This window comes from Callorhinus ursinus, unplaced genomic scaffold, assembly GCF_003265705.2.
Source record: "Callorhinus ursinus isolate GAN/ISIS: 27379988/994484 unplaced genomic scaffold, GSC_fseal_2.0 scaffold41, whole genome shotgun sequence".
NCBI classification, from domain to species: domain Eukaryota; kingdom Metazoa; phylum Chordata; class Mammalia; order Carnivora; family Otariidae; genus Callorhinus; species Callorhinus ursinus.
Window position 1 is genome coordinate 676,033 of NW_027397103.1, and position 24,678 is coordinate 700,710.

General features: G+C 48.7%; 1 protein-coding gene across 5 annotated transcripts in view; it reads right to left on the reverse strand.

Moving 5' to 3' along the window:
- The window catches only part of ACACB (acetyl-CoA carboxylase beta), a 119,352-nt gene that overhangs the window by 52,779 nt on the left and 41,895 nt on the right, over positions 1-24,678 (reverse strand). For 2 of the 5 annotated variants that reach the window (XM_025889344.2, XM_025889348.2), the window contains 17 exons: positions 24,290-24,428; positions 21,812-21,921; positions 21,517-21,598; positions 20,160-20,258; positions 18,602-18,711; positions 18,386-18,496; positions 15,820-16,029; positions 15,402-15,572; positions 13,562-13,723; positions 12,059-12,222; positions 9,746-9,896; positions 9,532-9,635; positions 8,456-8,537; positions 6,056-6,201; positions 4,660-4,810; positions 3,248-3,382; positions 622-768 (listed from right to left, as the gene is read on the reverse strand). In XM_025889344.2, the coding sequence (XP_025745129.1) occupies positions 622-768; positions 3,248-3,382; positions 4,660-4,810; positions 6,056-6,201; positions 8,456-8,537; positions 9,532-9,635; positions 9,746-9,896; positions 12,059-12,222; positions 13,562-13,723; positions 15,402-15,572; positions 15,820-16,029; positions 18,386-18,496; positions 18,602-18,711; positions 20,160-20,258; positions 21,517-21,598; positions 21,812-21,921; positions 24,290-24,428 (2,274 nt within the window). Of the gene's footprint in view, positions 1-621; positions 769-3,247; positions 3,383-4,659; positions 4,811-6,055; positions 6,202-8,455; positions 8,538-9,531; positions 9,636-9,745; positions 9,897-12,058; positions 12,223-13,561; positions 13,724-15,401; positions 15,573-15,819; positions 16,030-18,385; positions 18,497-18,601; positions 18,712-20,159; positions 20,259-21,511; positions 21,599-21,811; positions 21,922-24,289; positions 24,429-24,678 lie in introns of those variants that run through there. The other 3 variants (XM_073880976.1, XM_073880977.1, XM_073880978.1) reach the window with 2 other exon arrangements.

Genomic DNA, 24,678 nt, shown 5'->3' on the forward strand with positions numbered 1-24,678 from the left:
CATCATCATTATCACCACCATCATCACCACCACCACCACCATCATCATCACCAGCATCACCACCACCACCATCATCACCATCACCACCAGCAGCATCACCAGCATCACCATCACCACCAGCATCACCACTAACGTGTTTTGCTATTCTGAGAAAGGATGTGACAGATAATTATATCGCTTCTGATACTGAATTTAGCATCATGGATCTCTCACTGAGGTCTGCAAATGTGAGAACTTATTTCTCTACAGAGTAAGTAGGCAAAGGGCCCTGGGGATGAACAAGGAACACAGAGGGTCTCTGAACAAAGTGACTTCCTCATTCTCTCTTTAAGAGGTGACCCACGAGGACTTCTTTTTGAATTTACCACTTGAACATTCTCCACAAAAACAATATAACTTTTATAATAGTTTATAATCAAAGAGAACGTACACCGATGTTTACAATCAGTTGAGGAAGTTCCTGAGAATAAGTCCTTGGTAAAAACCACAGAGGGCTGGCCATTTTCCCCCATACCTTACTTCAGTAAAGATCTCGGATCTCATGGAATAAACCCTCCTGGCTCTTCACACAGACCTGCACACATGTGTAGAATACACACCTATCCTTTGCACGTGACCTACCTTTGTGCTAAAAATAGGCTCCGGCAGACAGTAGCCACTCATGACGTTGGTCAGGTTTTCCAGCACATTGTGGAAAACCTGGTGCAGTTTCTCTCCCATGATGGGCAGAGTTTGCTGGGAAGGGAGCTCTCCTGTGAATGGCTTGGCCTGAGGAGACACAAGAACCAGAGGTCAAGGACACCTGCCTCCTGAGTGAGAGGAGAGAAATGGAGGGGCGAGGCAGATCTACCAGTACAGTCCACAATATAATCAGGATGAAGCCGGAGGGAAGAAGAACAAAAAACCCCACAAGAACACATACTGGAAAGTCAAAATTGCTAAAACCCACCCAGATGTGGGTTTCCCAAATCTCCCCCCCTCCCCCCAGAATGCCATAGTCCATTGTTACACACTCCCAGTGATTTTGGAGGAAGTTAGAGTCTTTTGTTTTGCTCTGCTTCCTAATCAAAATTATCTCCCTGTTTTCCCTATTTATTTTCTGTCTTTATTGAATCCCGAAGATAAACAACCAGCAGGATGGACATTAAGGAAATTCTCATGCAAATGTCCCAGCTTTTTGTAAATCATAAAACATTTAGCCTTAGAGAATCAAAAAAATGAAAAGCTCCCCAAGGGGCAACCCTGACCCCAGGAGCCCATTTGTTTATTCATTCATTCTACAAATGTCCGCTGAACACTTCCTACGTGCAGCCCTGGGACCCAGGAGCTTTGGGATGAGCTATTCTGCTGGCCTGGAACCCTCAGCTCCCTGCCCCTTCCCCTGTCCCAACCCTGTGGGCTTGTCTCGTCCTTCGAGATGAACGGGAGGGTCTCCTCCACAATCTGGTGCTGGCTTCTCCAGCTGGGCACAGCGGGGGCCAAGGGCAGCCCCCTCTTAATGCACTTCTGGAGCCGAATGACAAGGGTCATCTCATAGGCAAACATGAAACCCCAGGGACCGGTGGCCGGGCCCTGCCTCGAACCTGGTGCGGGTAATGGTTGCTGAAAGGAATCGCATGCAGACACACACACCTTTCTGGTGATCTGAAAAGGCTCAGTCTATTTCTGGCTTTGGGAACCCTCTACAGAGAATAATGAAAAAATGAGAAGGAAACTGATAGAATATTCTGGAAAAAAGAGGCAATGTGGTTCTTTTTTAAATGATCTTACCAGCCTTCCCCCCTCCTCCCCTGGCACATGTACTAACTATTACAGAAAAAAAAAAAAAAAAAAAACCACGATACAGGCTACTCTATGAATGACTACCTCTCCATATGCATGCTTTGCTTAGGAGGGTGTAAACGTTCGTTCATTCAGCAGCAAGACCTGCTTTTCTCTGAGTACCCGTATGCCCCCCACACTGTGCTAGGCACCAAGAATACAGTGATGAACAAGAAAGTAGTCCTTGACCTCAGAACTCCCAGTTTCATGGGAAAGCTTAACAATTAATTGTAAGAATCTAAATTGGAAGTCCCCCTTGAGCTTGACTTCAGGGCCATACATATCACAGATACTCTGGTACCCCCTCTCCTGGTCCCAGGGAGGGGGTGCTGCCCCCACAGCACCCGAACCTCTGTATATACATCCAAAAAATATTGGGACCAACGGGACAATCAGTGAGAGAAGTCGTCTGTCGGATCACGAATGACAGTACCAGGGAGAGAAGGATAGCCAGGTAGGAGAATGGGGAGTGTAAGTTCAGGGGTGTGTGTGCCATTTTTTAAAGGGTGGTCAAAAAAGGAGCCTAGGGAGACAGGGCGACTCTACATAATACACTAACCTGGATGGGTTCCTGGATTTGGGTAAAAACTAAAGAAATCATACAGTCGTGTTCACTGCAGCATGATTCACAACAGCCAAAAGACCAAAGCAACCCAAGTGTCCAGCGATAGATGACTGGATAAACAAAATGGATGCTATACGTACCATGGAACATTACTTGGCCTTAAAAGGGCATGAAGTATGGACACCTGCTCCCACATGGATGAGCCTTGAGGACGTTACTCTAAATGAAATAAGCCGGCCACAAAAAAGACAAGTATTGTACAATTCCGCTAACAGGAGCTTCCTCGAGTAAGCCAGATTCAGAGAGACAGTGAGAGCAACTGCTAGGGGCTGGGGGAGGGAGGAACGGGAGTTCGTGTTTAATGGGTGTAAGTTTCAGTTTGGGAAGCTGAGAAAGTTCTAGACACGGATGGCGGTGCTGGTCGCACAAGAGTGTGAATGCACTTACTGCCACTGAACTGCACACTTCCAAACGATTCCGATGCTGAATTTCACATTGTATATCTTGCCGCTTAAACGTGACCACTAAGGAATCTGCATAACTAGGGACGTCAGGGAGTAATAATGTATCAATACCGCTTCATCCATTCTAACAATATTATCTATTCTTTGTAATTATATATTAATAACTCAATATTATTATGATATGCAATCTGAGTTTTACTCTGGGTGGACTGGCGGGCTGCTGGTGTGAGGGGCATAAGCAAAGGTGGCCATGCTTCCGTACCCATCACACAGGCTGCTGGGGGCTCACAGAGGCAGGACAAGAGCCGGGAACATCCAGCCAGCTCCACTCCCAGAACAGAAAGAACTGCGAGCACTCCTGAGCCAGCCGGGGCGGCTGCGCTGGGGTGCGACATACCGGGTGCACTTTGGAAGGGTCATCGAGCTCCAGCCTGGCCACCACACAGCCTGCTTCCAGCATGGCCCCCGGGCGCTTGATGTACTTCACCCGGCCGCTTTCCTGCACGTTCAGGGTCATGATCATCTTCATTACCTGTTTTGCAGGAAGGAGAAATCAGATGAACCCAGCAGAACTGGCTTGTGTGTGTGACAGCCAGAGTCACCCAGAACTAGGACTCTGGAGCAGCAGGTGTTTGGTCATTTAAATAGAATGACTCCCTGGACAGAGTTCAAGTGTAAAGGAGGGAGGGAACTCGCATTTGCCAGAAGCCTGCTGTGTGCCAGGCTGAGTGCTATTCATGAATTATTTCCATCTGCAAAGCCAGCAAGGGAGGCAGGTTATTTATTGTACCCATTTCACAGATGTGGAAACTGATCTGCATTTGTAAAGTCAAGTCTCTCTCTTAGAAATACTGTTAAATCATCCTGTGTGGGGGTGCTTAACACACACATTCCTAAAACATGGTGCATTTTGTGGCTGGCTCCTTTTTTAAAGGCAGTGAGAAAACCCTCTGGGGAACCTTTGGTGAAACGAAGAATGTGCTCCCCGCACCTCTCTGAGAGTCTGCATGCATGGACGTGATGCATTTGGTTACCATGGTGTGGGCTACAGTCAGCACTGCGCTCCTTTTGCTCAGTGGTTCACAGCTTGGGCACCCAAGACAGAGCTGGGCTGGAACCCCAGCACCCCACCCATCCTTCTGTGATCTCCAGCAGGTGCCTTCCCCTCTCTGAGCCTCAGTTTCCCCAACTGTCGAATGGGGAAGGACGACAGTCTCACCTCAGAGGGCTCTTATAAGGGCTGCTCAGGAGGAGCCCGGTGCGTGGCGGGAGGCTGGCAACATGAGCTCCTACTGCTGCCGTATTTTCATTGTCGATGATTATCATTATTATTGACCTTGGCAGCATGGAATGGAGGCCAGGTGTGAACCCTAGCTCTGGGGGACACTGAGTTCCTTAGCCTGCCTGGGCCCTGTTTCTTCATGCGTAAAATGGGGATCCTATCTGTGCCCATCTCCTGTGATGGCTGGGAGGATGATAGAAGGTAATCAAACAGGTAAAATGCCTAGAATAGCACCTGCATGTGGCAAGCGCTTTGTAAGTGTCGGCTTACAGCTTTTTAAATCACCGCCACGGCTATTCTTAACCCGCCCTTCCTCGCTCCTACGGAGGCGTACATTTTTGAGGTTTGCCCTTTGAATACTGCAGAGAATTGGGGCTGAACCCCCCACGGCGGTTCTCTGAGGAATCGGCAGATGGTGGCCCAGGGGAGAGGGGAGGCCCGCCGGCTTGGGTGCAGGGGTGCAGGGGCAATGTGGGTGGGATGGCCCTCCCTCGGGGAGGGGAGTGGAGGGCCGGCCCTGTACTCACCTCCATGTTGGCATAGCTGCCCCCAGCCTCAACATGGCCCCCGTCCTCCACCGTGTACTGCATTAGCTTCCCAGCCGAAGGGGCTCTCAGGACCGTGGGATCGTTCTCCTTCTCAAACACGCACGTCTTGTTGCCGATGGTAATACGGTAGCTGGGAGACAGAAGGGGCGGGCAGGTAGACGGAGGACCATCAACCCAGCGCACCCAAGCCTGGCTTTCGACAGTGTTTTCCCCTTCCTGAAGGCAGCCCAGAGTGTCCCCCCGCCCTGTGTGTGGTCTGCGGGATTCCGTTTGCCCAAATGCCAGTGTCTGACGGTAGCTGCAGAGATACTGGGAATGAATGGGGTGAACAAAGGGTATGACCCTTTTCCGGCTGAAAACCAGTTCCTTTTACGGATACAATTCTAAGAGGCATGGAGAAGGCCATCGGTATTACCTGATAAATATTTACCAACTTTAAGCCTTCACCTTATAACTAAACTGGGGACAGTATGTCCCGGGCGGGGGGGTGGGTGGCGGGGGTAGCCTATCATAATCTTGAATATTCTTGGCAGACAGAACATGGCTGGAAAAGAGGTAATAAAACAGTGCTCTGGCTGGGATCAATCCAGTCTGCCTTCCAAAGTTTTGGAAAGGGAGACAATTCTCTAAGTGGAGCTGTTGCAGGCGTGGGGTCTGTGGTGCACCCCAGCCCACCCCCACCCCAACTCCTGCCTGACTCTGCTTGGCTGGAGGCAGGGAAGAAGTCTGTGCTGCCCGCTCAGCCCGGCTGGTCTACACTTCATTGTACGAGCTCAGTGTGGTCAGATGCACTGGAAAGCGAGGGTCTTTGGAGGGGGGCAGGGGTGGAACTCTCATTATGCCTCCATGCTAAGTGCTTCCAGGGCAGCCTGCATTTCGCTTATCCAGGTGCAGAGTGACCGGTCCTGCCCCTTCTGCTTGCCGAATGTGTCATGTTCGCCAACAGGCTCCACAAGTCGTGACTGTGGTCTTATCCCAATACCTAGCCCCGTGCCCAGTACAAGTAGCTGTCGCCCTAACTGGATGGCTACATCTCCTCCAGGCCCGAGCTCAGATGGCCAAGGGCACTGCAGCTCAGACAAGCAGCAGCTGACATGCTGTCACACGCCTCGCAGGCCCTGGAGCTGGGAGTCATGGCCCATTCGGCTGTGTTCCTCCCACATTACTAGGAGCTGGCCTCTTGGGAACCTCCCCAAAACGTCTGCCAGTTTTGTGGACGTCCAGCCAAGAGATTAACCTCTCCATGGGCCCCAGAATTTACTGGAGAAGGTACTTTATCTAAGACGCCTGGGCTGCACATAGCTGGCTTTATATCTTTGAGCCCCACAGGAAAGCATGGCTCTATGTCGTGCGCCCTCCCTCCACCTCCATGTACCTGTCAAACTCTTCTTTCATGTAGGTGGTATAGCTGTTACCATTATAGGACAGTAGCAACCCCCCGTCGCTTAGCCGGTGGGCGTCGATCTCGATGTGACAGTCGTTCATGATGAGGACGAACATGGTCAGAGATTGCCGGGCCACCTGCGGGGACAGGCTCAGTGTCCCTGCCTGAATTCAGGAGGCCTGCTTGTCCCTGGGCCCCAGAGCACCATCTTCCCCCCCTCCACCATCACCACCACCAGGAGCAAGGGCTACTGGGGGGTGGTGGCTAATGGCTACCAGCTGCGGGTGTAGTTCAGCCTGGCCATCTCCTGCCAATCACATGCCCTTCTCATTCCTGGCTCTAAGCATCAGCCCCAAGCAGGGCCACCCTGAGCAGCAGGGAAGGTGGGGGGGCGGAGGGGGGAGTGTCTCACTGTGGATGAGACAGCCCTGGAAACTCCACCAGTGACCATGATTCTGCCCTCCCCAGACCCAGCTCTGCCCAGGGGCATACGAGACGTTTGGGAGCCTCGAGAGAGGCACAGGTGGCCAGGCCCTGGCCTCAGCTCTGCACTTCAATCTGACATACTAGCCCTGGGTTCACTGTGGGTGCTCTCTCTCAGAAAACAGAACACCCTAAAGAGCCCTCCACCTCTAAGATACATAGGTTGAGACAAGAGGTAGTAAGAAACTGAGGACTGTTTATTGCAACATTATTCATGGTAACAGTAAGACTGAGACACACTAGCTATCCTACAACCTTGCAATGGAATACTCTAGACCCACACTGTCAAATACAGCAGCCCGGACCTAGGCTCTGGCTATTTACATGTAAATTAATTTAACTTAAATCATATATAAAAGTCAGTTCCTCGGTGCTCGGTAGCCACACTGGAGAGCACAGATAGAGAACATTTCTGTTCCTACGGAAAGTTCCATTGGACCACTGGCTCTGGACATCAAACTGATATTAAGAAAATGTTAATAGCACGGGAAAACTTTATGCCATGATAATATCAAAGCAGTAAAATGGAATTCGCACCATGATCTCAACTTTGCAAAATCAGTGCGTAAGGAACAAAGAATTAGAAGACATGCACGAAAACGTTAATGGGGATTGCCTCCCAGGGTCAACACACGATGGGTTTGTTCTTCTGATGCTTTATGCTTTTTTGAAATTTTTACATTTTATACAGTAAGCATGTGTCATATTTAAAATCACGCTGGGGTAACCAGGCCCATAAAATAGCCAGGAAGCATAGAGGAGTGGTTTTATGGCAGGCCCCCATGGAGAACATGCTTGTTTGACTACACCAACCCTGAAAATCCCCAAAGCTGGAAATGTAACATGTGCTCAGTCATCTTAAAAATAAAGTAACAACATAAAAATTCTGCCTCAAAGGCAAACTCGAGTTCTGTTATCTTTTCCCTTCTGAGAAGGAGGCCTTAGCTTCTTGGGGACACTTGGCCCCCACGGGTCACCCTGACCTGGACCCAGGGCCTGATCCTGTGCCCACACATCTCAGATACTCGATAGTCTCTGCTGAAATGACCTCAGATGCCCCAGGAAGGGTAACTGGATACTTCTAACAGAGGACAGCAATGTCGAGTAAACCTCCAGGGAAGCCCAAGGTGGGCCAGGGAGAGATCAGAAAGCCATACATTGACGTTTGGTGCAGACACAGGACAGAGCTGGCCTCACGGCCCCTGAAAACAGACCCACACACTACGCCAGCTCAGCAAAGGTCCTGCTCATGCTCTGTACTGGACTGGCTATCATGCCCCCAAATTCATGTCCTTCCGGGCACCTCGGCATGTGACTTTATTTGGAAATAGTGTCTTTGCAAATGTAGTTAGTTAGATGGCGTAGGGTGGGAATTTAGGAATGCAATCTGAGTGGTGTTCTTCAGAGCAGAGACACATAGAAGGAAGACAATGTAGACACAGACACACACGCACACGCACGCACACAGAAAAGGCAGCATATGAAGCCAAAGGCATGGTTTGGAGTGACGGTCTACCAGCCACGGAACACCAAGGACGGCCCCACAACCACCAAGAGCTAGGAAAGCATGAAAGAGATTCTTTCCTGGAGACTTCAAAAAGACGAGGGCCCAGCTGACACCTTGATTTTAGACTCTGGCCTCCAGACTCTGAGAGAACACACTTCTGTTGTCTGAAGCTACCGGCTCATGGTACTTTGTTACCTGAGTCCCGGGACACGTAGCTCCGTTGTACGCTGTGCGTATTACTCAAGACCGCACGTGCCAAAACCCAAAGTGCTTAGGTTTCAAGGGCACAAGACTGCCTGGGGAGTCCCAGGACCCATGCATTGAGCAAGTCTACTCCAGAAAGAAAAACTCCCACCAGCCTCCAGAGTGCTAGAGACATCCAAGAAACCCGGGGTCTTCACCTTGAGGATGTACTTAACACCTCCATAAATTAATTCCACATCCACGATGTTCAGCAGAGAAGCTGCAGGAAGGACCTGGCCCCTGAAAGAAAAGACAGACTCTCCGTCGGCTGTGGGAATGAACGAGAACACTAGGGCCACCCTCTGGATTTAAACAAATCACCCAGCTCTTTGCCTCACCCTCGCCTAAGCACCGACACATCTGGCTGTATTGAAAAACTAAATCTGATGAAAAGGCACGGAATGGGACGTTGCTCAGAACTTAAGGGAACAGCACTTGCTGAAGGGTGAGAAATTTCAAAAGGGCTTTCCAGGAAGCAAAATCCCGTAACGCTCCTTCTCGGAGAAAACTCCCCACGTGGGAAGGAAAGCGACACACGTACTGCAACCCTATTACTCTGCATAAGCACAATGACCACGTGCTAACGGCTCTTGTCTTTTTAAAGTTGTTTCGGTAGCTTCATTTGCCCATCACAGTGTCTCTGGGGGTGATTCCTGCCTCTACCCCAGGACATTTGGCCATGTCTGGAGATATACTTGATTGTGGTGACTCCTGGCGGAGAGAGGGGTGACTCCTGCTAACTTCCCACAGTGCACAGGACAGCCCCCGCAATAAAAAAAAAAATCAATCAGCTCAAAATGTCAAGGGGGCCGGGGCTGAGAAACCCTGGCTCACCCTAATAGTGAGCACCCGGCCGCTTCTGGGCTGGTCCACTTCACTAGCCATGCCTGACTCGGGTGAGGGTCCGGAAGGAACATTTGCAGAGCTGACCTAGCACCCGCTTTGCTTCTCAAATCCACCTCCTCTCTGAACTCAAGCGCTATGGAGTACCTTACACAAGTCAGCATGAATAAGCCCACGGCGATCTGCCTACTACCGGCTGCATTGAGAATCCCCCCCAACTCCCCCACCCCCCCACCCCCCGGCCAGTGGCCTCCTCCCAGGCAGCCTCAGTTCACAGGCGAGGAATTTCAGAGGTAAGCACACAGGAGGGACTCCCTAATTGTCCCATGGCTGGTTATCTGCCTTACTTGCCACTAACACGCATCCCACGGGGGGGGGGGGGGGACCCGACCTTTCCAGCGAATGTAAAAAATCCGTCATGCATGTTCTGAACATCGCGTCGGCCACGTTCAAGGCTCCGCACACCACCCCGAGCATGATATCCGGCTTCTCGGCCTAGGAGAGACTCCGTGCTTCAGTGTCAGTGGTGACCAAGCCCACAGAGAGGAGGGAGGTGGGGAAAGGGGGCTCCGTGACCCCGAGGGGAGAAGCGTGCAGCTCCCCACCTGCACTTTCTCGGCGATGAGGTGATCCAACCAGCCTGTGTCGATGTTGTTGTTCTGGAAGCGCTCGGTCTCCAGCAGGTTGATGAGATACTCCACAGTGGTCCTGAAGTCGCCCCGGATGGACAGTTCCTTCAAAGCCACCACCATGTTCCTTGAGGGGAAAGGCACATGGATTGTTTTCCAAATGAATATACGCGTCGACAGAGCTCCTGCCTGGTTCTCAGAGAGCCCAGAATAGCACAACTGAGAGAGGGGCCTGAGTCCAGCAGCCCATCTGTCAATCTCGGCTCCAGCATTTGCTGGTCAGGCAATCTTGGGCAAGTGACTTAACCGCTCTGTTAATTATTATTAACCACTGCCGGTCGCTCTGCCTCTCTGCAGCTGGACCTACTCAAATCCCCATATCCCAGAGCAGGTGCCACCCCCTGGCTGTCCACACAGCTGCTCTGCGGGGTATGCACGAGGTGCATCTACGGAAGGCCAACACTGTTACCCCACCCAGGGTGTGGCGGTCACCTGTCCGCATGTGCTTGGTTGGTCACCACCTCCTATTTCTCAGAGGGGTGGCCTCTCCCCAAAGAGGGCTTCAGTCCAAAGGGCTGAAGCCCCCACTTCCTAGGAAATAACAGGGAGAGTGTTTTGTACCAGAGAAAGAGGCATTAGAACCATTCCCTACCTGGGAGAGGAGAGCTTTTACACCTGTCATGACATTCCTGCGTGTATTCAGCAGGTGTGGCAAAGGGGCAAGAACAGCCCCAGTTCAGGGCCAGGGAAATAAAGATGCAGTGAGGTCAGATGAGCACGTCAGTAGTCTCGGGAAAGTCAGGTGTGGGACCGGAGTCTGCATGTAAGCATCAAGCTATTGGGCTCAAGGGTGACCAACTTGTTCCAATTTGCTCAGGACGTGCCCAGTTTTAGCAGTGAGAAAAATCCCAAATCCTGGGACACCCTCAGTCCCAGGGAAGCTGGCACAGCTGATCCCCCTGTATTAGACCCTATGAGCGGCACCTGGGTGGCTCAGTCGGTTAAGTGGCCGACAAGATTTCTGCTCAGGTCATGATCTCACTCACGGCCATGAGATCCCCTGCGTTAGGCTTTGTGCTCAGTGGGGTGCCTGCTTAAGGTTCTCTCTTCCTCTCTCCCTCTGCCCCTCCCCACTTGTGCTCTCTCTCTCAAAAAAAAAAAAAAGCCAGAATTTTTCCCTCTGAATTCTTTTAAGGTCCATACTCGGCATTCCCAGCATAGGATGAGCCACGGGCCCTTTCCATCAGAGATCAGAGTGGGCTGGAATGGCTGGTCTCCCTCTCCTTTCACGTTTTCACTCAGCATGATTAAAACTAATTACATAAAGCTGGGAAAGAAAGCCCACTCATCAAAATCACCCAACTCAATTTAATTCATGACTAAGTGCCCTAGTGGCTAGATTTTGATGCTTTTTATTATGTTTTAAATTTTTAAATTAAAAAAATTTTTTTTTACAGAGAAAGAGAGAGACTGAGGGGGTCAGAGGAGAGAAAATCCTAAGCAGGCTCCATGCTCGGCAAGGAACCCCATGCAGGGCTTGATCTCACAACCCTGAGATCATGACCTGAACCAAAATCAAGCCAGATGCTTAACCAGCTGAGCCAGCCAGGCACCCCTAAAGATTTTATTTTAAAGTAAGCTCTACACCCAATGTGGGGCTTGAACTTACAATTCCGAGATCAAGAGTTGCATGTTCTACCCACTGAGCCAGCCAGGCGCCCCGATTATAACGCTTTTTAAACAAAATGTCCACAAAGTCTTTGGGATTTTTCACTCTAAACATGAGAATGTTTAAACACAAGAATGTTTAATTATAAAGTGAGCTGGTTTTCACCTTTTTGCTCTCCGGGCAAAGCAGGAAAAATGGAAGATGTGGGTGTGTTGGGATTTGGGGACCCCTTTGTCAACATGGGTTTCTCCAGGACCTACTTATACGGCTTAAATTTAAAGAAGTCCCCTCACACACCTTTTTCTAAAAAAGCTCTAGTACTTGGCACCTTTTAAATTGTGGAATCCCCTCGAACGTTCTTTGGATCTCCCCCAAGTGCGACCTGTAATAAGCTCAAGACCAAATGACCTTGGTGAGCTCATGAGCTCCCTTGACTTCATGCATCTCAGATACAGGAAAAGGACAGACTTCGCCCTTGGACTTCAGCGAAGGGCATTTAAGACAGGGTCTGCTCTGTGATTCACTCCTCTACCTCCTGAAGTACTGCTGCATCTGAGCCCCAGGCTTTTAGCTTCTGGAAGGAAGGAGGGAAAGAAGGCAGGGAGCAGGGAGATACTAACGAAATGGCCTCTTCCCGGTTCTCCCCCCAGGAGAAGCAGTGCCCGAACTGGGAATCAGCAAACTCGTGTAAGCCACCAGCAGCCGCCACGCTGAAGTAACCCCACACGTTCTTGTTGCTCCGGAAATTCAGTTCCTGAACCGTTCCAGAGCTTGGCTTAAACCCCTAGAGCCAGAACAGCAAAAGCAAAGTTGCGGGATCAGGGAATCATCACACCAGATATATGTGCATCAGAATTAAATCCCAGACAAACCCAAGAAGAACCCCCACTGTAACCCAAAAGCTTAGTGTGATCAATAGAACGTTGATCTCTCTCACTAGGGGTGAGGGTGTACCCGTGTCAAGACGTCCATGCATGCATGTAATTTCTACTTTAAAAAATATATATAAAAATAAATAAACCATGTTGGGATGGGGGGAGGAGGTACAGAAACAATAGGGGGGAATGCCGTTCACTGATGGAACTGAGTGCAAGCTCATTCCGGTTTCATAAACTTGACATTGTCAGTCATAAAAAATTTAAATGAAAGAGAAGAAGGGTTGGATTTCGAATTCTGGGATGACGAAAAAGCCAGCAGATAAAGAAACGTGATGCGAACAGACACCTAATTTGCTTATGGGGGGCGAGGATGGGGCAGAAGGCCCATCCCCCTGAGTATAATTTTGGTAAGGGGCGGGGGGTGGACGCGGACCCTCCCGCTGGGATTAGGGCTCTTGACGTGTGTAGTCGAGGCATCCGTTTTGAGAGATGGAGAATTTCAGGTGCCCGGGCTATTTCCACTCCGAGTCCCTTCGTCCTTCCCAGCACCTGTACACAAGCCAACATCGCCCTAAAAAATTCCCATTTCGCTTGTCCACCACCAGAGTCCATTGTTTGCAGCCAAAGATGCCAAGCTGATGGAGCTACCCTAGCTTCTAATTCTTTAATTAAAAGGGGAGGAGGGGGAGACAAACCTGTCTTATCCCAAGTTTATTAAATGTAATCATTGAACAATGAGGTTGTGGTAGGTTATGGAGCTGATGTGACAGTCATCCATAAGTAAGCATGTGAAGTGTGACAGATACCAGCTGGCTGGTTTCTCGAGGCACAAAGAAGAACAAGTCACAGAGGAACTCCTTACAAGGGACCAGACTCCAGGAAAGAGTACGGGGAGGGGGGCAGCAGAAAACCAAGACCCCGGGTTCTAAAGCTGGCTGCTTGTCCCAAAGATGGACATGGCCCATAGGGTCAAACCGTGGGGCTCGGTCACAGCCTCAGCAGGTCACAGGCATGAAGCAGGACCCTAACCTCTCGAGCTGTCCTGTCCATGAGCAACGAGAGGCACGAAGGATCTGCCCTGGTGCCTGGCACACACTTCCCGTCAATAAACCACTGCCTTCCCACGCCACGGTTTCCCTGTCTGTACTCCGAGAAGCCTGGGCGTCTCATCCAAAGCTAACATTCAGGCTCTGCCCCACACCGGAAGCCTGGGGATGGCAGGTGTGAGGGCCCCCCAAAACTTGCCTCATCGGGGTTCTCACTGGTGATTCTGGCCGCGATGACATGGCCTCGGGCGAGCGGAGGGTTGGCAGGAGTGTCAAACGAAATGGGCGTCACCCCCCACGGCGACTCTCCATAGAGAAGCCTGATATCCTTGAGCCGGTGCAGCGGCACCCCCATGGCAATCTGAAATGAAGAAATCCACCCCGCGGACTGTCAGTCCCCACGAGCACCCTGGCCCCCAGACATTGAGCGCACTGCTAGACGCCCTGGAGGAAGGGGTGCAGGGAATGATCTCAGGTATCCTGAGCACCTGCTGAGCACACGACACTGTGCCACACGGTGGCAGGAGAAGCAAAGCAAGAGAAAGACAGAGGGGACGCCCGAGTGGCTGTCGGTGAAACATCTGCCTTCAGCTCAGGTCATGGTCCCAGGGTCCTGGGATCGAGCCCCGCATCAGGCTCCGTGCTCAGTGGGGAGTCGGCTTCTCCCTCTCCCTCTGCCCCTCCTCCCTGCTCGTGCTCTCTCTCTCTCTCAAAGAAATGAGTAAAATCTTTAAACAAAATAAGAAATGTAAAAAAAATTTTTTTTAATTTTATACTTTTAATTTTAGATAGACATGCAGTGGCACGTGGTTTATTTCCCAAGTGTCATCATTTTATATTGTGGTATTGTGCCAGAATGATCTTGTTTTCTTTCTTTTCTTTCTCTTTCTTTCTTTTCTTTCTTCCTTCCTTCCTTCTTTCTTTTTCTTTCTCTCTCTCTTTCTTAAAAGCATGTTGTTCTTAGGAGGTCCTTTTACTCAAGTAGAGGCAAAGCACCATGAAGGTTCAAGTCAAAACATCTCTCAAAAAGTTAAGCCAAAAAAAAATACACTGAAACGCGAATAGAAAGAACACAAATGCAGCAGAGGTTAACAACCAGTGGGTCGAAGCACAGGGGATGGGGGGTAACTGCGCGATCCTTGTAACATTCCTGAAATTTTCCTAACTAAAAAAAAAGAGACAAAATAGAAAACAATAAAAATGCTGACGGAGGGAGGAAGGCAGGCAGGAAAGGAAGGAGGGAAACATACATTCATACATTTTTAACATTTGAGTTCCCATTCATGCAGGAGTTGCTAACTCTGGGTCATGAGTTCTCAATGAGGGCGATACTGCCCCTCAAGGGGGCAAATATTTGCTCTTGGGGATGAAATGATCTTACTCTGTACATATCAGTCACAGATATATCTACAATAAAAACATACAGTACATCTGTGATATTAAAATTTTATAAGGGGCTGGAGCGCCTGGGTGGCTCTGTCGGTTGGGCGTCTGCCTTCGGCTCGGGTCATGATCCCGGGGTCCTGGGATCGAGCCCTGCGTTGGGCTCCCTGCTTGGTGGGGAGCCTGCTTCTCCCTCTCCCTCTGCTGTTCCCCCTGCTTGTGCTTTCTCTCACTCTGTCTCCTGCTCTGTCAAATAAATAAACAAAACTTTAAAATAAATAAAATTTTATAAGGGGAGAAATTAGGGGGGAAGTGTCTAAAAAGGTTCCTTATGGGGACAGTAATGAAAAAAGGTTGAGAAATACTTCTCTGGCTCTGTGAATGGAGAAGAGGGGATCCACGAACGCCCTGGAACTGTACAAAGCATTTTTTTCCCCCCAGGGAGAAATCCAACAGGTTTTTGCCCGTTTCTCAAAGGGCCACACAGCCAGACAAAGGTGACGAACCACTCCACAGAAGGTTCTCCGCCTGCATGGTTCTCGATGCTACTCACACAACACACTCACTTCCCCAGGGACAGCCCTCCAAGAGGGGAGCAGGACGGGGACCCCGGCCCAGCTAGAAGAAACCCCAGGGCTCTGCGCCCAGGTCCTTGCCTGTAGCTGGGCGGCTGGCAGGTTGACATCGGCGACCATCTCTGTGCAGGGGTGCTCCACCTGCAGGCGGGGATTCAGCTCCAAGAAGTGGAAGCTGCCATCCTGGCTGTAGAGATATTCCACCGTCCCCGCGCTCACGTAGCCCACAGTCTTGGCCAGGTGGACGGCACACTGCAAAGACACAGAGCCTGAAGGGTCTCCAGTGGTTTTCTTGAATCATCTTCATGGGGGGCTGAGTAGGTCCCCCACCAAACGCTGAGGATCTGCTGGGCATCCTTTGGGACCTCAGAGATCGCACTCCCTATGATGGGCCCAGGGTGTCTTCGTGGACATCCACCCCGCACTGGCAATGGGGATGGACGGTAGGGCGCTCCTGCTGGCTGGGCGGAGCCGGCTCTCCGGCTCTGCAAGAGCCCACCTGCTCCATGAACTCGAACACAGCTGGTATGGCGATGGTGGCCGGTGCCTCCTCGATGATCTTCTGATGCCGCCGCTGGATGGAGCAGTCACGCCCGAACAGGGACACGGCATTCCCATACTGGTCGGCGAGGATCTGGACCTCCAGATGTCGGGCGTGCTCGGCCAGCTTCATGAGGAAGACGGGGGAGCCGGGGATCTCACTCTGCACCTGGGGGGGACAGCAGAGTGGCTCGATTTACCCTGGGGGACCAGGGCCGGAGCAAGAAGTCCTCTGAAGATATGTCCACGATCCTGCTGATCGTTTAGCTTTGTTTTACCTCTCTCACGCGAATATGCCTTTCTCCTTGACGTTTTAAGTCCAACACTGTCAAAATACATCATGTAGAAGGCGGAATTTCCCCACAATCCCATTTTTCTAAAGATAATGTGCTGTTAGGATTTGGGCACATATTGGGTAAGAGTTCAGTGTGGTTAAGAGTTAACTGGTTAAGTTAATGTGCTGGTAGGAGCTGGGTACACACTGGTTTTCTGCTGCACCTTTAGGAACACACAAAACACACAGAATGTTCTTTGAATAAAAGTAGGATGAAAACGTGCCACCCAGCAGCTTTCTTTTCCTCCTCCTTAAATAGTACTCTCTTGGCCAGTTGTCCATGGTGGAACCTACAGACAGACTTACATCGTTCTTTGGATGACTAAAAGTTCAGAAATTCTTAATGATATAAAAAAAAAAGTGTTCACATAGAATGATTTCTAATAATTTTTTTTTTAAAAAGCAAGCTGCAGTAATATATGGGATGGCCTCGCTTATATGAAAAATAGTAAAACAGAGCTGTTATGAACATCTATATAAAAGTATATACAGAGGTGCCTGGTTGGCTCAGTCAGTAGAACATGCGACTCTCGATCTCAAGGTTGTAAGTTCAAGCCCCACGTTGGGTATAGAGATTACTTTAAAAATTTTTTTAAATCTTTTTAAAAATTCTTAAAAAAAATTGGTTACGTCTGGGAAGGGGAAGAAGTTCAGAGGTGGTGGTAAAAAGAGAATTTCCCTTTTTTATGCTTAACATATCCCTAAAGCGTTTGAATGTTCCCATAAGAACATTTTCAAATTGCACCCTCGCAATCAAAAGAAACATGCTCGTGCGCGGGTAGGGGCAGTGGGTATATGGGACCGCTGTATTTTCCACTCCATTTTGCTGTGAATTGAAAACTGCCCTAAAAAGTAATTTTAAAGAAAGGGGGGAAAAAAAAAGTTTTTAAACCTACACAACCCCTAAATGTAATGGGGGATCCAGGACTGGACCCTGACACAGAAAGAAGAGATTAGTGGTGAGATCTGAGTCAGGTCTGGAGTTGACTTAATAGAAACGTATCCCTGTTAATCTGTTAGTTGTGACAAATATGGCAGAGCTAACAGAAGATGTTAACAATGGGAAACCAAGGGTAGATAGGGACTCCATACTACTTATGCGACTTTCAAGTAAACAGAACTTCTTCCCCCGCAAAGTACCACAAAAACCTATCCACCCCAGTGGAGACACGTGATAGTGAAACCACTACTTTATAGAACACTCATATATTGCCCAGAACGGTTTAATTGGTAAACCTTTTTAGAAAGCAATTTATTGACATGTTTTTGTAAGTGCATGTGCATGCTATTTAACTAAGTCTTGGCACATAGTCTTTACCCAAGAAAATAATTCAGAAGAAGAAAAAAAAAGCTAAGTATTATTTATGTTCCATGTTCTATAATATATATCACAGATATTATATATTATTATGAAATATATTGTATTATAGTCAACAGAAACGGAAATAAGCCCCACATTTCACAAAAAAGGAAAGGCTTGATAAGGAAAACTACAGACACATCAGGAATATTACACAATCATCAAAATAATTATAAAGATTGGACTGACACAGAAAACATGTCCGTGATCTACAATTCAGAATTTTTTTAAATGTAGAACAAAACACTATGTAGAACGAATACAACTCTTTAAAACATGCACGTGAACAAGGTCTAGAAGAAACCCTAGAAATTATAAAATAGTTGCATTAAGAATGGGAAGATCGTTAGCCCACCCTTTTTCAAACCTTGCCAACGGGCAACTATAACAGGCATAAAGTTTTAAAAGTGAAAACCCAGCTACAAATAAGTAAATGCATGGTTCATTCCTACAACAAAAGCCAATCATCTAGAAAGGTTAAAATACCAAGACTACTAAAATTTACAAAATGTCCCATCTTCCAATAGACGTGGATACAGTCACAAACAGATAGACACTCTGGCCCTGTATCTCTGAAATCATTTAAAACCACGTGGATTCACAGGATTGAACATCTAAGGACATGGTGTATGGATCAACCCAAACCAGGGACTTCTGTGTGTGAAAATGTACACGTGTGCTTCGGAACACAGCACAGCAATATTCCAGCTCCCATGAGTGTCCTGTTGACTTCTGACACAGTAATGCTAATCAAAATAATCCGGTGGCCAACAGCTAAATACACGCAATTCCCACAGATATATGGAAAAATGCTCAGCAAGAAGAGCTCACTTGTCTGAAAAGGATTGGGAAGTCCTCAGCGCTCTCTGCCTTCCGGATTCCTTTCCCTCCACCACCTTCTGATGCTTTGATCATCAAGGGAAAACCAATTTTTTCTGCCACCTGGGGGTGAAGGACAAACAGACCTCTTTAGAAGGTAGACAGTTTCCAAGCTAAAAGGACAATGAGAAGGTTCCAGCACCTTGGCCTCCCAAGCCCTGCATTTACCTCTAAGCCCTCATCTATATCTTTCACACAACCCTGGTTGTAAACATCTTCTGGGACAGTGATTCTTTTCCCCTGCTGCAGATCATCTTCTGCCCATTCCACCATCAGACCTAGAGAGTCACAAAAAAAGCTGAATCCTCCTAAGGATGGCAGAGAAACACGACACAGAAACCACAGGGCCTTTCCTCACCAACGCCTCTCTAGACCTGGGCGCTGGACCAATAGTATATAGACATGGTCCTTCAGCTTCCCACAATGGCTTTTAATTTTCTTAAGGGCTGACTCAACCTTAAATGGGAAATCAAGCTTAAGAAACTCAGACTGAGGGGCACCTGGGTGGCTCAATTATTAAGCGTCTGCCTTCGGCTCAGGTCATGATCCCAGGATCCTGGGATTGAGCCCTGCATCGGGCTCCCTGCTCCGCGGGAAGCCTGCTTCTCCCTCTCCCACTCCCCCTGCTTGTGTTCCTGCTCTTGCTCTCTCTCTCTGTGAAATAAATAAATAAAATCTTTAAACAAAAAAAAAAAAGGAAAGAAATTCAGACTGAGCCTATCACGAACAACCATATTAACCTGAACTGAAAAAAATTCCAATTCTACCCACTGGAGTCATTTATATGTAAATCACTGTTTTCTAAAACCCTGTGAAGATTAAAAACAAATAAACTTCCCATTCCGAATTTAAAATTCCATCTTTGGATGAAAAAAATCAAATTGGAGAGGAAACTCCTGAGACTTTTTCCTGTTCATTTTTATTTTATCCCAGAAATTCTACTTTTCAGAATCTATCCTAAGGAAATGATTAAAAAGTACATTGAGATTTAGCTAGTAGACTATCAAGACTCCATTACTTTTAGTATTTTCTTTTAAAGATTTTATTTATTTATGTGAGAGAGAGCCAGAGAGAGAGCAAGAGTGGGGGAGAGGGGCATAGGGAGATGGAGAAGTGGACTCCCAGCTGAGCACAGAGCCCAAGGAGGGGCTCAATCCTAGGACCCTGAGATCATGAACCAAGTCAGAAGTTAGACAATCGACTGAGCCACCCAGGTGCCCCTATTTTTAGTATTTTTTAAAATTAGAGCAAAACAACCTGGAAACAACCTAAACATCTAACATTAGAGGACTAGTTAAGTAAATTATGGTACATGTATATGGTAAAATCCTATGCAGATATTTTAAATGTCATAAGGTGTATTTATTGACATGGAAGGGTTAGTGAGAAAAAATAAGTCACAAACTATAGCAAATATACGATCTCTGGCTTTTTAAAGGATGTGCATAGGAAAAAAAAAACGCTGGACAAGTAGGCACCTAGAATATAACAAATGTTATATTCAATACCAGGTCATAGGATTATGGATGATTTCTATTTCTTTTCTTTTCTTCTTTTTTTTTTCTTGGTAATTCTATATTTTCTAAGCTGTCTACAATGAAACTGTACCACTGCTTTAATAATTTTAAAAAATTTTAAATGAAAGAATAAAAAGGGCATACTCCTGTCACCCCCTCTGCTCATATTGGTGGAAGAGATCCCCCAAAGTGAAGCTCAGGCCACTTACCACTTCCACTCCAGGGCAGTGTTGGGATCTGCAGCGTCTGGGCCACAATGGTGGAGGCGATCTTATCTCCCAAGGCCCACATGGCCTCACTGGGAGGGCCTGAGGGGTCAGGGACAAAGGGGGAAGGCAGAATCGAGTTAGTCACAAGCCCCTCATGGCCGAGTGCCTGCCAAATGCACAAAGAAAAGTACTCAGAGGAATTTAACATCAAGTCGGGGAAGGGAAAAATCTGTTAGTCGGCTACTTCATCAGATGTGGTTGAAGTCTGCTGTTTTTAGTACATGTGGATTGTAGACCTGGTGTGAGTTATAACCTAAGCGATGTGGCATACACAGAATTCGCTTTTCAGGAAGAAGGCAACAAGCCAGACCAAAGGTGGCAAGCTAGTACCTCAAAAAACTAGACCCTGGGTTAGCAAACTTCTCCTATAATGCGCCAGATAGGAAGTATTTTCCGCTCTGTGGGTCTGCTTGTCTCTGTCACAAATATTCAGCTTTGCCAGTGTTGGGCCAAAGCAGCCATAGGTGATACATAAATGAATGAGCCGCGCTCTGTTTCAGTAAAACTTCATTTACAAAAGCAGGCAGCGGGCTGGACTTGGCCTGTGGGCTGTAGTTTGATGGCTTGTGGGCTGGATCACCAAGCTCCAGAGGAGCTAAGGGATAATGAGCGTCTCGTGCGCAGCCAGTCAAAGACTATGGAGAGAGAAAATATAAGCAAGCACAAGTTACTAGGCAGACCCTTGGGATATCAGGTGTTGATCTGTACTGAGTTGCTTCAAACACGGTGTGTGTTGGAGGCCCAGCATGAAGGAACAGCAACAGGGATTTATTGTGGATGGTAAATGATTCCCCTACATCATGCAAAGATGTCAGACGGCATGAGAGCACACCAAGTTTACAAATGCAAACCCTAAAACAGACCCCATAGACAATAAGTATCATTTTTACCTCCTAAGTCATAGAGCTGAGGGACTCTGGTCCCAAAATGCTAGGGCATTCCAAAGCCCGGAGAATAGCCCAAGAAAGGCGTGGGCTTATCAGAAATGTGACCTCCAAACCCAGACAGAAATCTGAACGTGGCTGGTATCTCAGTGCCAGCACGAGCACGAGCAGAGGGTTCTGCTTGTCCCGCATCCTTCTCCCGTGGGACCCATGGCAACAGTTCCCATGTCCCTGGGCTGGCCAACCGCCCCTCCCACCCCGGACCGGCTTGCTCCTGACCATGAAAGGGTGAGAGGTGGGGCTATCAAACTGACCTCCACCTTGCAGGGCTACACTGGAAAGAGAACGTGACCTGACAGAGTGTCCCGTCAATGCCCTGATTCCCCCGTATCAGACGGCGACACTCACTCTACCTAAGAAAGCAATCTCATGCTTGCACAGGAGCTCCGGCAGTTTGGGGTTTTCAGAAGCATGGCCCCAGCCAGCCCACACCGCCTGTAAACATAGAGAGGTGGGAATGAGGAAGTTCCTTCGAGAATGCCCCTCCCATCACACACCGAAAGCTCTTCGCGGCGTCGCATCAGCCCTGGATTTCAGAGTCTTGCAGGACCTGGAGCCTCTGGCCCTTCCAAACTGCAGGAGTGAGTTGCTCCACAGCTCAGAGCATCATCCCCCCAGTGGGCAGACTGGGCACCCCATCCGACTTACCTGCACGGGGATTCTCTTGGCAATGTCCACAACCAGCTCCACGTTGGCATAATTGTTGTTGTTGGGCCCTCCTGGGACAGGGACATACTGATCTGCCATCTTGATATACTCTGGAATTAGATGAGAAAAGGAAAGAAAAACTGGGAGGCTGAAGTTGACGGCATGACTACCTACAGCTACTGAAAGGAAGGCCAGAAATTCCACTTCTAGGAATAAATGCATCCTAAAAAACCCTAGTCATCAATGAAGCCGAAGAGTGACGTTAGGAGGATGTCCAGAAACTGAGAAGTTTCTGTGGCCGCAAGGGAAAGGTGTGGATGATCATGTGAAGACAACTGCCCATGACTTCCACTATGGAAAAATATAGAGGCATCAGGACAACGGCTGGAAGGGAACAAAGAAAGAAGGAAGCAAGCTATCAGAATGGTTGGGATGAGAGGAGGGTGTTCAATTAATCCCTATTTCCAGTTTATCTTAATATTGTTTTGCCATTAAACAATACAATGTTTTTTGTTTTGGGGGGTTTTTTTAAGACTTTTTTTATTTGACAGAGACACAGCGAGAGAGGGAACACAAAGCGGGGGGAATGGGAGAGGGAGAAGCAGGCTTCCCGCTGAGCAGGGAGCCCGATGCGGGGCTCGATCCCAGGACCCCGGGATCATGACCTGAGCCGAAGGCAGATGCCACCCAGGCGCCCCTACAATGTTTTTAATCATGGTGAAAAACAGGTAACATAAAATTTACCATCTAACTCATTTTTCCAGGGTACAGTTCAATAGCATTTAGCACATTCACACTATTGTGAACCAGATCTCTAGAACTTTTGTCTTCTGGCAAATCTGAAACTCTACCCATGAGACAACACCTCCCCTTGTCCCCTCCTGCAGCCCCCAGCCACCATCATCCTTCTGTGTCTATAAATGTCGTGACTCTGGGGACCTCATCTATGGGGGATCCTAGAGGATTTGTCTTTTTGTGACTGGTTTCTTGCACTTAGAATAGTGTCTTCCGGGTCCTTCCATGCTGTACCATGTGATAGGATTTCCTTCCTTTTTAAGGCTGAATACAATACAATGTTTTGATCTTAAAATACTCATGCCCTTTAGGCTAGAAATTCCACTTCTAGGAATAAATACGTCCTAAAAGACCCTAATCATCAGTGAAGCCGGAGAGTGACGTTAAGGGGATGTCCACTGGGCAGTGTTTTGAAGTGTGAAATGCTAGACTCGAGCCAAAGGCAAGGCTTAGTCTCTCTGTACTATGGAATTCTCTGGGATCCTGAGAAGAAACGGTGTGGAACTTTATGTGCAGGTCCTGAAAGAGAACCAAGAGTGGCATTTCCTTCCAGGCTGCCTGCCTCCGATGTTTATGGAACACGAGAGTATCGGCCGCAGGGGAGGTCCCAAAGGCGACCGAGTGAGAAGTCAGACAAGCTCCATCTCGTCCCTGAGTTTTTCTCTACTGTCAGAAAAGATAAACAAGAAAATAGACACAGTAACACCAAGCTGGGGTCGGCGCCAGGGCCCTCTGGGAAAGCCACATGGGAGGACGCGACTAGTAGGTTGGGGCAGGGAGGGGTGGAGTCCTGCTGTGCCAGGAGCTTCGGGGAAAAGCACGGTCAGCAGAAGATCCAGCATGTTCCAAGGTTCTGGGACAGGAAAGAGCTCAGCTGGCCCAGGAAGCGACAAGGCCAGCGTGGCTGGGACGCAGGGTTGGAGGGCAGGGGCACTGGATGGGGCCAAGAGGCTGGCAGAGCCACGTCATGTGGCACCTTAACTGGCCTGAGTGAGGACCTGGAATTTTGGTCTGAGCGTGATGGGAGCCCCCGCACGATAAGGCTGTGGGTTCCAATCCTGCCTGAGCCACATACTGGCTGTATGACCCTGGGTGAATGATTTCTGTCCCTGTGCCTCAACTGCATCATCTGTAAAATAGGGTTGACAATCAAATCTGTCCTCTGAGTTAGAAGGAGGCTGCATCTGTGCAGGGCTGAACCCAGGGACAGCACGGCAGCCTCTTAAGCATTTACAGAGCTGTTGACAGGACCTGAGCTGTGTTTTTAAGAAATCTCTTTGGCTACTATGTAGATAAAGGTCTGTAAGGGGATACGATTGTTCAGGGGAAAAAAGCAAATTGTCCAATAGTTATTTATAGAATGACCTATGTGAATAGACATAGAAAACAAATGAACAGAAGAATGCATGACTGAAGTACAATACAGACATCTGCAGAGGAAACACCTGGACGAGGAGAGGCCCGTCTGCTGTAAACATGGACATTTCTCAGAGACGGGATTTCCACTTTGTATAGTAACCATTTGCATTTTTAATTAAAGAAGGAAAGGCAAGTAAATGTGGGCTCAGGAGGGGTACCCTGGGACTCTGGGGTCCAGGGTGGACTTGCCTGGGTATAATGGAAGAGGTGAGGGCAGGTAAGGACAGGGGGTGGCAGAAGGGGAAGGAGTCAAGGCCCAGGTACCTGCATTGGCCTTCAGGTCCTCTGGGGTCACCATGACTACAAACCGGATGGCCCGCTCGTTGCGGAACATCTCATAGGCCCACCTGCGGATGGAGCGCATGCACTTCACGGCGGCGATGCCATTGTTGGCGATGAGCACCTGGATGGGGAAAATGAGGAAGGGGCCAGAGCTGCACACCTACCTGTGCTGGAAGCTGCATGCTACCCTGGGGTCCATGTCACAGCTGCAGAGCCTCCTCAGGTACCTCTTTGCATTTTTACAGCACACAGCCTGGCAGAGAGGTGCTCAAAATCTGCTGGCTGCATGAATAGATGATGATCAAATGGGTGAGTGGATGGATGGATGGATGGATGAATGGTCAGGTGGAGGATCGAATGGATGGTTGGAG